The sequence below is a fragment of the Mustela putorius genome, unplaced genomic scaffold, assembly GCF_011764305.1.
Source record: "Mustela putorius furo isolate JIRA1106 unplaced genomic scaffold, ASM1176430v1.1 tig00003870_pilon_pilon_pilon, whole genome shotgun sequence".
Lineage (NCBI taxonomy): Eukaryota > Metazoa > Chordata > Mammalia > Carnivora > Mustelidae > Mustela > Mustela putorius.
Window position 1 is genome coordinate 5,188,342 of NW_025422022.1, and position 16,916 is coordinate 5,205,257.

At 46.4% G+C, this 16,916-nt stretch overlaps 1 protein-coding gene across 1 annotated transcript in view; it reads left to right on the forward strand.

The window, feature by feature from the left end:
• The first annotated feature begins 14,161 nt into the window (after positions 1-14,161).
• The window catches only part of BMP6 (bone morphogenetic protein 6), a 148,377-nt gene continuing 145,622 nt past the window's right edge, over positions 14,162-16,916 (forward strand). The window contains 2 exon segments of the mRNA XM_004753751.3: positions 14,162-15,272; positions 15,274-15,709. Coding sequence (XP_004753808.3) covers positions 15,072-15,272; positions 15,274-15,709 — 637 coding nt within the window. The 5' untranslated portion in view covers positions 14,162-15,071.

Consider the following 16,916-nt stretch of genomic DNA (forward strand, 5'->3'; position numbering starts at 1 on the left):
GTAAGTGCCAGCAGCTGCCCACATAGAAAGCCAGACACTCCGTCATGGATTATTAAAGAGGTTACAGAAGCTTCCCTACAGTCCTCAGCCATGATTCCTATCCTGCCCCCTATTCCTAAGCAGGACAGAGAGGAGGAATCTCTGGAGTCAGGAGTCACTGGCCTGGAGAGGGGGGAATGGGTGCCTTCTCCATTTCCTCTCCATAGAGGTGCGGTAGGGGGGCTGTTTCCCACAACATTGAGTGTGTGCAGGGAACACCCAGAGAATCACTTGCAGAGGTGAGTGAATTGCAAAAAGAGAAGGCTGGTGTCTCACTCGTTGGCTTCATGCTTCTGGAGTAGAAACCTGTCGTTCCACTTGGATGCCTGCCATAGAACCAGAGAGGAACATGGTGAAGGGATCTGCAGGAGGGCTTGACATGTGTGCCCTGGAGTTCAGGAGCATACATGCCTGGAGGAACAGTGTGTTCTTTGCCTGACATTTCTAAGGTGAGAGGCTTTCTAACCCTTGCCAGCAGGGTAAGGATGGACTGTGGTTTAACCTGCTTTGTGTGAAAAAGATAGACATTAGGGATCCTCAGCGTAGTAAGTTCCTTTGGCCTCCAGGGAATGTGGGAAAGAATTTCCAAGGCTCCCTGGCTCAACATAAAGGAGGCCAGAGGTCAGATGAGAGGCAGGAAGAAGGACACTCCAGGAAGCCTCTGGGCCAGGAGGGGATGCCCAGCTTGGGAAGGTGGTTGAGGGTGTAGACAAAGAGACACATGGTGCCCCTCTTTGAAGGGTTCCTCATTAATAGAGAAGATGAGGGTAAACCTGCTATCAACCGCCAACCACACATACTGGGTGTTTATAAGCCACCATATTAGCAGAGGGTACCAGTATCATAGAAGACAAAGTGGATCAGAGGTTGTCCCCATCACCACCACCAGAAAGACCTCAGTTACTTAGAATAACCTCTGCTTTCTTGTTTGTTTCTGTGAGTCTTCATCCCTGGAGGAGGTACATTCAGAGAGAGAGAAGGGAAAGCTGTCTCGCAGAACTAGGTCACATCCTTCTGCCCAGTTCAAGCTGACATGGGAGGAGGTTGGGGGAGAACAGCTTTAAATTGCACGCACGTATATGCACACACGCATGTGCCCTTGTGCACACACACAATTTCAGTAGTCAAGAAAATATATTTGGGGGACGCCTGGGTGGCTCAGTTGGTTGGACGACTGCCTTCGGCTCAGGTCATGATCCTGGAGTCCCGGGATCGAGTCCCGCATCGGGCTCCCAGCTCCATGGGGAGTCTGCTTCTCTCTCTGACCTTCTTCTCGTTCATGCTCTCTCTCACTGTCTCTCTCTCAAGTAAATAAATAAAATCTTTAAAAAAAAAAAAAAGAAAATATATTTGGAAATAAAGACATTAGTTACAGTGCTTGAGATTTCTGTAGGTCAGCATATCCCAGGCCTTCTTAGACACTGAATACATTTAAATTATAAAATTGTTACAATGCTAGCAAAAGCACATGTGATAGTTTGCAAACTTGGAGGAAAGCTGTGAACAAGTATTGTCTCACTGCTAAATTAATCCCTCCAAAAAATCATTCCAAATGTATTCATATTAGTTAAAACATCAGAGATACCAAAGATAAAAAGTGTCCAAGACATTGAATGATAAATAAGAAATCTAATATATATCAATGGTCATCAAATCGAGACAGACATCAAGGCAATAGTAAATTTAGAAATGTTCCTACCCATCAGTCAGAAGATTAAAGCCATGCAGTCATACACAACGTGAGCCCACTGAGAAATTCTCAGCACTTACAGATCGGAGAGACCATTTTTAAAGACAGATTATCAAGAATGAAGAAACACAACTCTACAAAGCAGTTAGACATTTTTCTTACAGTTGTACTTTAAATGAATTCTAGAACAAATAAAAAACTCCACATGCTTTTGGTTTTGTTTTGGCAGAATTCTGAAGAATTGGCTGAGAAACCATTGTATTCTGCGGAATCCCTTGGTGACATGTCATTATAAAGTTTAGAGCACTGGTTGTCCAACCTGTAAGCCACACAGATGGTTTTGGGGTGCTCCTCAAAATCTTAGACATTTTAATTAAGAGATTGGCACGTCCAACTGTCTGGGCTTTTAAACTGCAAGTGAGTGGCAAGTTATGACATTTCCCCAAGCTGTGTGGAGGAATGGGCAATGAGGGCTTGAGAGAGCAAATCTGAATGCATAAATTGGAAAGGAAATAGAAAATATTTTACATTTTGACCCCACGGAGTTGAGACTACTTTTTTTTTCCTCTCAAGATTTTATTTTTGAGTAATCTCTGCACCCAACACAGGGCTGGAATTCATGATCCCAAGATCAAGGTTTGCATGCTCTACTGACTGAGGCAGCTGGGTACCTTCTTTTATTTTTCTTTAAGATTTTTTTTTATTTTTAGAGAGAGAGAAAGAGAGAGTGCAAGAGAGTAGCGGCAGGGCAGAGAGAAAGAGAGAGAATCCAAAGCAGACTCCATGCTAAGCATGGAACCCAATGTGGGGCTCGATATCATGACCTGAGTCAAAGCAAGGAGTCGGACACCTAACCAACTGAGCCACCCAGGCACCTCCTGAGCTGAGACTTCTTAATAAATGGGTTATTTAATGCTTTCAATCCTAAGCATAATTCTCTTGTTAACTGAATTTCTCATTGTTCAAGATTTCTGTTCCTTATTTTCTTCTCTGTATTAGTTTTTTATTGCTATGTAACAAATCACCCCAAAATCTAGCACCTTGAAACATCTATTGTCTCACAGTTTCTGTAGGTTAGGAATTTGGGTGCAGCTTAGCTGGGAGTCTCAGACTCTAGGGTCTCTCATGCGTTTGCAGGCCAACTGCCAGCCTGGGCTTCAGTCTCATCTGAAGGATAGAGTGAAGGAGGAGCCCTTGCAAGCTCACTCGTGTAGTTTTTGGCAGGATTCAGATCCTCATAGGCCATTGGACTGACAGCCACAGTTCCATGTTGGCTGTTGCTTGGCAGGTGGGCCTCCCCATAGGGCAGTTCACAACATGGCAGTTGACTTCCTTCAGAACGAGTGAGTGAGATAGAGTGTCCAAGAAGAAACCACATTCTTGTCATAACCTAATCTCGGAAGGAACATTCCAATACTTCCCATCCCATCACTGCCATTTTGTATTCATTAAAGTTTAGTAAGTCCAGATCACACTCAAAGGGAAGAGATTACACAAATTCATAAAAAGCAGGAAGTGAGACTTATTGGGGGCCATCTTAGTGGCTTCCTACCAATTTCTCCTCACACCACGAGATATCTCTACTGTCTGCCTTTGAGAACTCCCACTCTTACCTGACAACCTGGCCTCCTGTTCTTTAAGAAAATAGATAAGAAGTCATTTTTTATCTTCTTGCAACCAAATCTCACACCTTCTTCATTTTTAGCTATTTCCCCCATCTTTCCTCTTGTTATCACTGACAAAATGTCCTTCCTCCTGCCTCCCTTGTCTCACACACACACATACATACAAATGTCCCTGGGCTCCTTGTCCTCCTCAAGCCATCATCTTACTGCTCTACTTCCATTTACAAAAAACTTTTTGAATACGTTGCCTTTGCATGGTCCCTCTACACCTCAATTCCCATTCACTCCTTGGCCCTAATCCACCATGCTTCTGTCCCATCACTTCACTGAAATTATTTTCATCACAGTCACCCCTGAATTCCATATTGCTACGTCCAAGAAGCACTCCCCTATTTTTGATTGCATTCAACATGTGTTTTTCTAATTTTTAATAATTTTTTAAAAAAGATTTTATTTATTCGTTTGACAGAGAGTGAGTCAGGCAGAGGCAGAAGGAGAAGCAGGCTCCCTGCTTGATCCCAGGACCCTGAGATAATGATCTGAATCAAAGGCAGATGCTTAACCAACTTAGTCACCAAGGTGCCACTGTATCCAACAGGGCATCTAACCATTCCTACTCCCCTTCCTGGATTTCCACAACACTACATTTTCATCATGATGTATTTTTTTCTAATCATTCTGGTCACTCCTTTTCCATCTCTTTTGTTGGTTTCTCTTGGATCTGCACCCTAACTGGTGGTGTTTCCCAGGGCTCAGTTCTGTGTGTTCCTTCTCTCCCTCTCTCTATAAGTGACCTCACCCACTCCTGGGGTTTTAAATATTATTGATATGTAGATGAACCTGAAATGAATTTGTTCAGCCAATGTTCCCTCTGAACTTTGGAAAGGTTTCTCTAACTGTTTACTTGGTAATTCCACTTAGAAATCTCAAGGGGACCTCAAATGTAATGTCTATAACAGATCTTCTGTTTTCCAACTTCTGTCTCCCTATTTCTCTCCTGAATTCCCCACCTCAGGAAATGGAGCCACCAGACCCTCTGTTTGCTCGAGTATAAATCCTTGATTCCTCTTCTTCTTCCATCTGCCGTTCCAGTCTATCACCAAGTCCACTACTTGTCTGCTTTCCAATATAGGACTACTCCAACTCTTTCTTCTCCACTGTCTCTACCCTAACCTAAGCCGCCATCTTGTCACCTGGTTGACTCCTTCTGTCCCCCACTGGGCTTCCTGCCTTGCAAAGGAACAGATAAAATCATTTAGAAATACTGTCTCAGGCTGTGTTTCTCTTGGGTAAAATCCTTTGGTGCTGCTCCCTTATCTTTTGTAACATCTAAATTTCTCAAAAAATTTTATGGTATGTCTTTTGCTTATCTTTTCAACCTCAGATCATTGCATTCACCCTGCATGTACTCTTTGCCAGTGGCTTTGGCCCTCATAATTTCTTAAGCACACTGAGTTCTCTGTTTCCAGGTCTTTGCACAGACTGTTCCTTCAGCCTGTCATGCCTTCCTTCACTTTCTCCCCGCTCCCTCCCAGTGGGCTCGTGCATTTGTCAAAAGTAGTAATTACAGATTATTGATTGCCTATTTTGTCAAGCTGTAAGCCCCATATGGACAAAGCCCATGTCTGCTTTGTTCACACTGGTCTATCCAACACCAAGCACTTTGGAAGTACTTAGTAAATGTCCACAAATGAACAATCTCCTTGTTGTGCTCTAGTCTCAACTGAAAAATTATGTTCTTAACAACTTTCCCAGGCCATGGAGTCACATTTAACAGAAGATCGACCCTCAGCAAATTTTAAAGTGCTCAGCAGAGTATGTTTAACCATGGACACGATATTGTACAGCGCATCTCCAGAACTCACTCATCTTGCATAACTAGAACACAATAGTCTTAGAGAAAATGTGTGACTTGCTCTGCTAAAAAGCTAGAGAAATGACATGGAGCCAAAGCTGTTATGATAAAATGCTTTAGACGGCACACACACCTCTGTAAACTTGGGACGTGATAATAATACCATTTTCTTAGTTTATAAGTAGCACTTCTATTTCCCTTCAGCTCATTTCCAATGACAGGGACAGAGCCTGTTCTTTCCTTGCAAAGTGCTGAGCTGACCGGAGCCCCATCCTACTGATGTCATCTGGAAGAGCTTCCTCGTACCGATCCTGGGGAGTCCGAATTTGAAACAGGTGGACGTATGCATCTGAAAGAATCTATTCCAGATGCCAGAAGATTCAGTTCTGGTGAGAGACGTGAAGGAAAATTATGAGAACAAGTGTCCTATTCACATGCTAGGAAAATAAATGTTTTACTAATCCTTAAATAACATTTTACTCTGAGGTGTATTGGCAAATTTTAGTTTTATTTCTGTATGAAAGTCTCACTTTTATGGGTGTGATTAAAGGAGTAGAGGTGACTGCTAAAATTAGTTTCTGTTATCCCAGGTTAATGTCTGTGTAGGAAGAGAATGATATACATAGTTTTAAAGCTCTTACATTTTAGTTATATTTAGTGAATATTTTAACACATATTATCATTGGCTACAAGTTAGTTTAACTATTATAAATGCACACACTTTTCTGTGCTATGGGGTCTTCTCACGGTAGAGAGAGTAGTTAGGAGTAGTCAGTAGTCAGTCTATGTGTTCTCTTCCCCCAGCCAAGGCCCTAACCAATAAAATTCTGTCATTAAACTCATTCGAATTACTATGTTCCAGGCACTGTGCTAAGTGCTGAGATACAACAGAGCTTATAGTCTAGATTTCCCTCTCTCTTTTTAAAGGATCTTATTTATTTATTTGAGAGAGAGAAAGTGAGAAAGCGAGTGCAGAAGCTGGAGAAGAGACAGAGGGAGAGGGAGAAGCAGATGATGCTGAGCAGAGAGCCCGATGTGGGACTTGATCCCAGGACCCTGGGATCATGACCTGAGCTGAAGGCAGACTCTTAACCGACTGAGCCACCCAGGCTTCCCCCAAGCAGCAGTTTCTACTTATTTCTGGAATATACCACACGATCCATACTGGAGGAGATTTGGCTTATTCAGAAAAAGGGCAAATGAACGTGTACTCATCCACAGGGAGAAGGAGTGAACATACTTATTAAGTCGTCATTGGAGGAAGAAATCCAGGAACCAGCATTTTATGGTCGGTAACCAATATGTGGGTGTTTAGAGGTTGGCTCCAAGATAGCCTCCTCATCTTGAGCCTCCCTTCCCCACTGAGAGACGCCTGATAGCCTGGACTGGGGAAAGCTCACCCGTCCCTTCGGGCAGTACCAGCAGGACCAATGGAAACCCCAGCAGCACCAGATAAACTATGCAGATAAAAATAACACCACCAATCTGACAATAAAATTGTCATTGGAACCATGGCTACAAAAGTACACTAGGACCTTCGTGCTGAACCCAAACAGGGCAAATAAAATAAAAGATTTAAATGGGACCCAGAGATTCCTAATGTAACAGAACAAATGTCCAGGATACAATTTTAAAATTTTTTTAAAATTTAAATTCAATTGGCCAACACAGAGTACATCATTAGTTTTAGAGGTAGAGATGAGTGATGCATCAGTTGCATGTAATACCCAGTACTCATTCCATCACGTGCCATCTTTAATGTCCATCACCCAATTACTCTGTCCCCACACCCACCTCCCCTCCAGCAACCCTCAGTTTGGTTCCTATACTTATGAGTGTCTCATGGTTCTTCTCCCTCTTCGATGACTTCCCATTCAGTTTTTTTTTTTTTTTAAATCACGCATCACATGAAGAAGGAAGAAAATCATGACTTACATGACAAAGGACAATGAGCTGATCCCAACATCGAGATCAATCCATTGTTGGATTATCCTTATCCAAATCATCAAGGATTTAAAAGCAGCTGTTGTAAAAAGCAAAACAAAACAAAACAAAAAAAACCCAACCAACCAAACAAAAAAACCCAACTTTAATAATCAATTACAAGTTCTCTGAAAACAAATGAAAGAGCAGAAAGTCTCAGCAAAGAAACAGAAGTTATTAAAAAAAACTGAAGAGAAGTGTTAGAACTGAAGGAATGCACTTACAGATGTAAAATGCTCACTGGATTAGAATAAAGACACACTTTACTTTCTACAGCAAAGGACATGGCCGAGCCTTAATTCTTTCATCCTAAGATTAAAGCTATAGGAATAATTTTAAAATAAACTCTTTTAGTATGATTTAAAATGTACAGAAAAGTTGCCGAGTTAGTACAGGGAGTTTCTATAAGTCCCACACCCAGTGCATCTGGTTATTAACATCTTACATCATCATGGTGTATTTGTCCCAACTGAAAAACAAATGTTGATCTATTACTATTCACTAAACTCCATATTTTATTCAGATTCCATTAGCTTTTACTTAGTATCCTTTTCATGTGTGTGTGCTCCCATATTCCACCCAGGTAACAGCATTTATAGGAGTCCTTATAATATCAGTGTCAGTGGCCAGACTTCTCAGCTTAGAAGAGATTTTTATCCTCAGAGGTGGAGCTGTTCTATTACTAAATAGAGAATCTTGCTGCAAGCCTGTTAGGGGACTTGTCTTGAAACTATTCTTGGGAACATACTGTTCATTCTGATCGTCTTTTGTAACATGGATGCTGATGGAGATGGGTTATTTAAGATCCCTCAGGCCACTCCTTACCACTCAGTGTATTAACCCACAGTCACCAGGACATGAATGCTCTTCCCCTCCATCCACAACAATTCCCACTGCTGCCCCAGGCCTTGTGCAATAGGGGAAGCCATGCTTTGCTGGCGCCATACATGGGAAGAAAGTGTTGGCATGACTTGTTTCTCCATGCAAGAGGCATTGGGGGTCTACCTCCAAAATATGTCCGGAATCCAACCACTTTTCTCTCTCCATTGTTTCCATCTGAGCTCCCCTTTGAGCCACCATTATCTCCTGCCTGACCATTAATGAAAAATTCTTTCCTAGTCCTTCTGATTCTGGCCTGGCCACTCTGTAGTACATTCTCAACACAATGGCTTAGGAGGTTCATGTCACTCTGCTCCAAACCATCCAATGACCTTCCTTCTTGTGCTTGTCCTTGTTGATGTCATTGTTATTGGTGGTAGTGGCTTTTGATTGTTCTTTAGTCAAACCTTTTATTGTAGTATAACAAAATATATACAGAAAAGTATACGAATTATATGTTTGCCACTCAATGAATTGTCATAATTGACCACTCCTGGGTAACCACCATCCAAGGAAAGAAATAAGCCAACTCTTGGGAACCCCTCTTTGATTTCATTCAAAAGTTATTCCTACTCTTCTCCCCAAAGGTAACCACTAACTTGTCATCTAGATTAGTTTAGTCAGTATAGTCTATTTCTGAATTTCACATAAGTAGAATTACAGTATGTATTCTTTTGCATCTGCAGTCCTCTCAGCTTTGTGAGATTTGTCTATCTTCTGTTTTTTTGAAATCTGAATACTTGACAAGGATGCCCAGGGCCCTATGCCACCTTGGCCTCTAATTCCCACCCTTCTTCACATTCTGTCATAAGTTCCTATTAGTATCTCCTCTCATTTCCTCTGCCCTAGCCTTGCTGGCTCCTTTTTCTTCCTCATATTTACCATATGTGTCCCTACCTCAGCGCCTTTGCACTTACTGTTTTTGCTGCTGGGGAAGCTCTTTCTCTAGGTATCATCATGACTGGCTCTCTTTATTGTGACATGCCTTTATGCAAGTGCTACCTTCTCAGTGAAGACTTGTCAGGTGACCACCCACATACTTTCTACCCCTCTTCTTGGTCTGATTTTTTTTTTCCATAGCACTTACCAACATACTATATACATATTAGTTTCCATTGTTGGGAAACAAAATACCACAAACGTAGTGGTTTAAAACAATCAAACTTATCCCATAGTTGCGTAGGTTGAAAGTCCATTAGGCTTGGCTACTTTCTCTGCCCTTGGTCCCACCGCCAAAATCAAGCTGTCAACTGCCTAGGGGCTCTTGTTTGGGAATCTCCGGATGAGAATCCACTTCCAGGCTTGTTCACATTTTAGCCAGAATTCAGAGTCAAGACCGAGGTCACTCTTCTAGCCAGCTGTTGGCTAAGGTTCTCACTCAGATTCTAGAGGCCACCTGCATTCCTGGGCTTGTGCCCTTGCACCGTCAAAGTCAGGAAAGACAGATTGAGTCCCTCTCAGGCTGCTACATCTCTTCTGCCTTACTTTTCTGCTTTTAAGGATCCTAGTGATTACATTAGGCCCACTTGGATAATCCAGGATAATCTTCCCAATTTATCACCACCTGTTTTGCAATCTTAATCCCACCTGCCACATAAGGTCATATACTTGCAGGTATAACCCTACAGGTAAGAATCATGGAGACAACATCCTGCCTACCATAGTATATTTTCTTAGTTGTCTCACTGATTGTTCATCTCCCCTCTTCTAGAATCTATGAGGGCAGGGATTTTGGACTGTCTGACACATACTAGGCATGCAAATATTTGTTGAAAGAAAGAATGAATGAAGTCTGGGTGATTAATGTCAACATCTGCCTTCTGGTTATTAACCATTGGTGCGCATCTTCTTAGACTCTCTCTTCTTCTTTTAGAGATGGTCTTGGCTTTTGCTTCAATCTGATTTTACCCAGGCAATGTGGTTTTCCCCGGTCCCCAACACCATTGCTTACAGGGCAGCACGATAATGTCATATTTTCATGGAGCCTCCCAGTTGCCACAGGAGACACATGCAGGACATGAGTTACAAAGAGAACCACAGAATGGAGTGAAACTCTGAGGCCAGCACGGGCTGTGGAGCCTCAGGCCCTCCCCAGCAGAGCCAAGTGTCCAATGATTTCTTGGAACAGAACTCTTCAGGGACAGTCGAACTAGTCATGGAAATGTCTTAAGCATTGTTTTGCTCAGTTAAAAAAAAATTAAGACTAAGTCTGTACATGTCCTTTATCCAATGAAACATTTAAAAACCATTTAATCATTCAGATGTTTCTGAAGACTCTGTTGCTTAATATTATGTAGACAGGCTAAATTCTAGGACGATAAAGATCTGAGCTTGGCCAAAAATTGGAAAGCACACACAAGTAACAGATTTGCCATTTGGGTTACAGTGTGGAAAAAAAATCTCTGGAAACAGATTTATGTATTAGTTTTTCACTTTGCCACCAGATGTCCTTCACGAGTAGGAAAATATGATGGCTCGAATGATATTTTGAAGTGGGAATGCCCAGCATTTTTGAATAGTTGACAGAGAAAGGAAAGTGTGAGTGAATGTAACTGCTAGCACAGACTTTTGGATGAGACACGTGTTTTGAAGGCTGCCCTATAGGTGTAGCTTTCAGAAGCAATATTTAACTCAAATTTTCATCTCTCGCACTCTGCAAACATTTACTCACCGTATTCCCTTTTCATTCAACTCCAAATCGGTATTTTTGAAATCAGAGCCTATTATTCTATTTCGAAATTAATATTAAGAAATAATCAAATCCTCACACAAATATTAGAGATTATAATGTAGTATTTGAAGTGGAGTTTTCCAAGGATTCAAGGTGATTGGACCTCAGGCTTTTTTGACACAAGAACAACGTGGGCTGTGACACTTACATTCATTCTAAAAGCAGCCTGCTTGCATCTGCAAGACCGTTGATGGGGGACAATGTGTGATTTAGGACAAAACCAAAGGCGGTAATTGCAGTTTATTGGTAACAATATAATTCCAAAGGAAGCGTGGAGTATAGGATATTTAAATTAATAAACAGCATCTTTTAAAAATAGAAATCATTTGACCATGTGTATTTTAAATGTATAACAGAGCTCCTCGTAAAAGAAACAAGAAGAACTGCTGTTTTAAAGAATTTGTTTTGTGAATTACCCTGTGCATTAATAACACCTAGGGACGGGCTTCTTACTCTCGCCTCAGTGTCACTGAAGTCAGGGGATAAACTTTATGTGCTTTATGGTGAGGGGTTCCTCATTCCTTCATTAAATGGGCGGGAGTGGGACAGGCAACCCATTTCCAGAAAACTGAAGGCCATCTGCATGAGATGTCAGCCAAGCAACCAGATGTTTGATGTGGATTGGCTCCCACATCCGGCTTCTTGACCGAATTCCTCCTCTTTCCACCCAGATGCTTTGGAGACACATACAGGGAACTTAATGAAGCTTGTTCCGGGCGCGGAGGAAGGGGTGGTAATATTTTCGCATCCTGCAGGGGGCGAAGTTACCTCTGATTTTTCTCCAGTCTGGTCACGCATTTCCAGCAGACTCCAAAGCCAAACCTGCTTCTCTCCCTTCACCCCATCCCTCCTGAATTACATCTGGACTTTGTCTAGCTCTCCGAGACTTCTCAGGGGCTGCTGGGGAGGGGTCAGAGAAGCGGGGAGTGGGGGAGGTGCTGGGTTAGAGGTTCTTAGCCACCCAGGATTCCAGCTGTCTTGGAAAAGCAGAGGTCCCAATTATGAGGTTAGAAAAACTTGACAACTGCATCTCTTTATCCCCCTTTGCCCCAGTATCCAGGCCAAGAGGGTCTCCCAATGTTTTCCAGCCAACATGTGCCCCTGTTGGGAGTGGTAGGGACACGAGGAGAGCATACCCTCTTTTGTGGCCCTCAGTTGAATGTCCCTTATGAGCACTGTCATGTTGCATTTCACATATTTTCCCTCTGGCTCTTACGAGACTTGGGTGCTATTGTGTTCGTCTTTTCGGCGCACCCTCAACACCTTTATCTAGCACTATTCCTCCCCAGGAACTGAGAGGCCTCTTGATGGGGATGGGAGGCTCATGGTCGACCTGTATCAGGGCTATTGCTCAAATGCTTGAATCATTAAGTGCCATTTTTGACCCATGTCATAAGGTCCATCTACTTCTAAACAAGTATTTAAGAAAAGGGGAAGATAGTATGTGTGTACGCCTGTGTGTTCTCCACTTGCTCCTATGTGCACAGACAATACGTGCACATCTAATAGATGGGCCACAATTTATTTTTGTGTTTTCAACAGCACAGTCCTACCCAGGTGCCTTTGTCTACACTCAGGGTTTTACCATTTTTCAGAGCTTTCCCCTGCCCTAAAAGGTTGGAGATGCTTTTACTCTGCGTCTGTATCATATCACTAGAGGTCTTAAGATGGAGGTGTGACTGCGTTTGCGAAGGGAGAAGGATCTTGGTAGGAAGCCTACATATACTTACTTGCAAAGATTTCAGGTCTTTTGATCAAGACTCTTGGCTGCTGTGATTTTATGTACTGCAGTGATTTTTTATGCCCAAACAAGTCCCATAGAGAAGAAAGAAGTGATAGAGGCTTTTGAATTCTAAGGATCCTGGCATGCCAGACCAAGAGTGATATATTTTCTTTTCACAAGGAAAGAATCCCTGCTCAAGACCCATCTTCCGTGTTGCTGAAGCTATGTTACCCGAGGTTCATGGCTTCAGACCTTTGTAGGACTAAAGACTTCACTCGTAGAAGTAAATCTGAGTTAAGAAATTAAATCTGTAGAATTAAAGACTAAAGGATCACTGTGTTTGAGCTGAGAGAGAGCCAGAAAGAGTAGTCCAATGGGTGGGTAAGGGGCGGGGAGGTGAAGACCCTTCCCAGTGAAAAATAGATCCTTTGAAATAAGACAGAAATGCTTATCAGATTTTGATCAGCAGAAACCCCATGATCTCATAAGTCCATGAATCCCACAGTTTATATCTTTCCAGACTGGCTCAGAAATGCCTTGGACTATGAACTAAGAAGGTCAGTGCAGGTTTTATTTTCAAACCCGCACATTTTTCACCAAGTAAAAGATCCTAGTATTTTAAGTGAATTTGTGTGTAGGCCCTGTAGATTCCTGGGCATTCTTGGATAATATGAGAGCAGGTGGCTTTGCATCCTGAATGGCTTATGGTGGTGGTGTCTGGGTAGAGGTGTCCCTCTCTGTGACTGAGAAGTGTGCCTGTCAGGTAAACTGTGTCTTCTATGCTTGATCTTGTCTAATGCTGCCGGCAACTTTTTGGCACCCCTAGTGGAACATGGGAACATGCCAAGCCGCTACCTGAGTAGGAATTTTCTATACCACCTCTCCCCAAAATTTATCTATCTAGCATCATGAAAGCTCTATTGTATTTCAACACATTAAAATGAAAAGTTAACAGAAAACCTGGAGATGCACTGAAATATTTCCAAGAAAAGTAAGTAGCAGGTGGCTACTATATTACCTAATTACCCCTTTTCTTTAAGGTGCTAGATTAAGAAGGCAAGCCAAAGCTGATCTGAAGAGATAAATCAACGTGTTTGGCCCCAAATCCCCAGGACGCTGGCTTGGGTTTACATTGGGCCCTCTTTGTGGCCTGTTTGTGAGCAGCTTCTCGGAGGGTGTGTCCCAGCTTCGCGCAGCTGCCTTTGAGAGTCACGAGTCCGCCTCTATTACAACTGTCAAGAGACACCAAGAACTAGAAACTACTCCTGCTGTTCCTCTGTGAATACAGGTGGCCCTGAGTTTGCTTTTATTTAGTTAAATCATCAATTCGGGCCTTTTACGTGATTGTAAAAGAGACAGGCTTACATCGGGGTGTTGATTAGATCGTCCTTACTAGCGATGACCTCCTCGCCTTTGCTACCTCGCGCCTACTTTTGGAAGGCAGCTATGCTCACCACTATACCACCAACGCCCGCTTCGCGCCTACTTTTGGTGCCTCCAAGAATTCTCTGTGCTTGAAACCTACGCGCGGCCGAGGCACGCCTCCCTGGAGAGGGAGGGTGAAAGAAGGGGGCGGGCCTATTTAAATGCAGGCGAGGGCTGCCTCTTCATTGGCTGCCAAGCTGTCTGTTACCCAAGAGGGCAGGGACTCTCGGGGGCTGGAGTGCGGTACCTGAGCGAGACGCGCACCAGAAAGCCCACGTTGGCCGCTGCGGGGAGCGCAGCGCCGAGAGGCGGGAGACTCCGAATTCCCGCGCGGTTGCCGCGGTCACTGCTCCGCGCGCGGGTCCTGTTCCCTCCGGTCCTGTCTGCGAGCGGTGTTTGCGGGGCAGCCGGGAGAGCTCTAAACGGAAAGCAAGATCCTTGCCGCCTCCCCTTGGGGGTTCTAGCAGCGCGCGGAGATTCTGGGGGGCAGCGACAGTGCCCGAGGGCGGAGAGGCGCGGAGTTTGTGAGCGGAAAGGAAGTTAAGCCTCGCGGAGAAGACTGGCATCTCGGGACGCCTTGTCGCCTCAGCCTGGGCCCCACGGCGGAGTAAACTTCTCGGCGGCTGTGCGAGCCAAGGAGAGGCGTGCGCGGGGATGATGCCGGGCATCTCCCCCAGCTGGTGAGCCGCCCCGCCGCCCCGCCGCCCCGGCTCCCACTCAGCCGTCCGGGAGGGAGCGGGACAACGCACGTGCGCGGGCAGCGAGGCCCGGGAGTGACCGCGCCGTGACCCGCCCAGGGGCGAGGGCGCGGGCTGCAGCGCAGCCGGGACTCGGACGCACCTGGCCTGGACCTTGCGCCTCTCGAGACCTGCGCCGGAGTGTGGGGCTCCTCTCCGAGTGGTTCTCCGTGTGATCTCCCATCTCTCCTCTCCTCCAGCCTGGGCAACTGGGGGCGCCCCAGAGGACGATGAGAGATAAGGACTGAGGGCCAGGAAGGGGAAGCGAGCCCGCCGAGAGGTGGCGGGGGCTGCTCACACCAAGGGCCACAGCGGCCGCGCTCCGGCCTCGCTCCGCCGCTCCACGCCTCGCGGGGCCCGCGGGGCCAGTCCGGCCGGGCGGGGATGCTGGGGCGGAGGGCGCAGTGGCTGTGCTGGTGGTGGGGGCTGCTGTGCAGTTGCTGCGGGCCCCCGCCGCTTCGGCCGCCCCTGCCCGCCGCCGCCGCCGCCGCCGGCGGGGGGGCGCTGCTGGGGGACGGCGGGAGCCCGAGCCACGCGGAGCAGCAGCCGCCGCCGCCGCCACAGTCCTCCTCCTCCGGCTTCCTCTCTACGGCGGCTCAAGACGCACGAGAAGCGCGAGATGCAGAAGGAGATCCTCTCGGTGCTGGGGCTCCCCCACCGGCCCCGACCCCTGCACGGCCTCCAGCAGCCGCAGCCCGCTGCGCTCCCTCAGCAGCAGCCTCGCGGGGACCCCCCTCCCGGACGGCTAAAGTCTGCGCCCCTCTTCATGCTGGATCTGTACAACGCCCTGGCCGCGGACGACGATGAAGACTGGGCGTCGGGGGAGGAGAGGCGGCAGCATGGGCCCCACGGAGGGGTAGGCTTGTCCCAGCAACGGCAGCCGCCCCCAGGCGCGCCGCCCCGGGTCAACGGCAAGAGCCTCCTGGCCGCGGGACCGGGCGGCGGCGCGTCCCCACTGACTAGCGCGCAGGACAGCGCCTTCCTCAACGACGCGGACATGGTCATGAGCTTTGTGAACCTGGGTAAGGATCTGGGGTAGCGTAGTGGCGAAAACACTCTCCCCATAACGGTCTCTCGGGCCCGGGGAGGGAGGCGAGAGGGTGGAGGAGACCCTGGCACGCGGGGCGCGGCAGACGCGGCGGAGACACCAGGGCAGGCAGGCTGCGCTCCCGCCACCTGCGGCGGGGTGGGCTGCACGTGCGCTTCCCCGCGCCTCCCGCCGGACGCCGCGGGCGGGATGGGGCGCGCCGGGCCGTGGGGCTCTCGGACTGTGGCGTCCGGGCGTACTCCGCGCTTTTTCCAGTAATGCGGGGGCCAGGTTAACTCGGTTTGAGCAGAAAAGTCCCGCCCAAGTGTAGCCATCTGGGAAGGAGAAGTCTTCAGCACTCTTTCCCCTCCTGATTTCTTTTGCACCCTTAAAGCTCTGAGTGCCAGTTCCTCCACCGGGATTTTTAGGGAATCTGATAGCAACTGAGAACTTTGGAAACTTGACGCGATTGTGTTAAGTGGTATCCATGGAATCGGGGGAGGAGGGTTGCAGAGGACGGTGCCAAAAGAACCTTGGAAGGCATGCCAGACGGGGTTCGCGTGGGTTTGGGACCAGATCCCCAGCACAGTAGGGGTATCCCATCCAGGATCTTAGTTCACATGCCTTTGGCGGGTGCCCCCAAAGGCTGAACTCCCGATCACTGCTGCCCGAGCTGCACGGGCAGAGAAAGGGTGCGGGTTAGGGGCCGGGGTTGGGCGCTGAGCTGGTCTGAACTGGTTGCCAGGCAACAGAATGGAAATTCAAGGGCGGCTAAATCGGGCTCCGCCACAAATGTTCTGTGGCAAACCCGGATGGAGTCACATAGCCCTTTTCCCTCGAGTTTTCTCATTTGTAAATGAGAATGGTGTAGGCAAGACTTTTTTTTTTTTTTTTTTTTTTTTTTTTTTTTTTTTTTTTTTTTTAAGGATCAGTGCGTCTGATTTGTGCTACTCTTCATTCATAAACTGACCTAGCTTAGCGTAGACAAAGGGATGTAGGGGACACGTTCTTCGCGGGCAGAAATGGGGGCGCCCGCCGTAGCCACGTCAGGGGTGGGTCTCCGCGGACTTCCTTTCCCGTGTGAGACGTGTGGCCCTGCCCAGGCCCCAAAGTAGGTTACCAGACACTTGTCAAAGCCACGTCAAAGATGTCTGTCATTGGACATTATTTGCTTGAATGATTACTATGTAAGATAGTTCAGG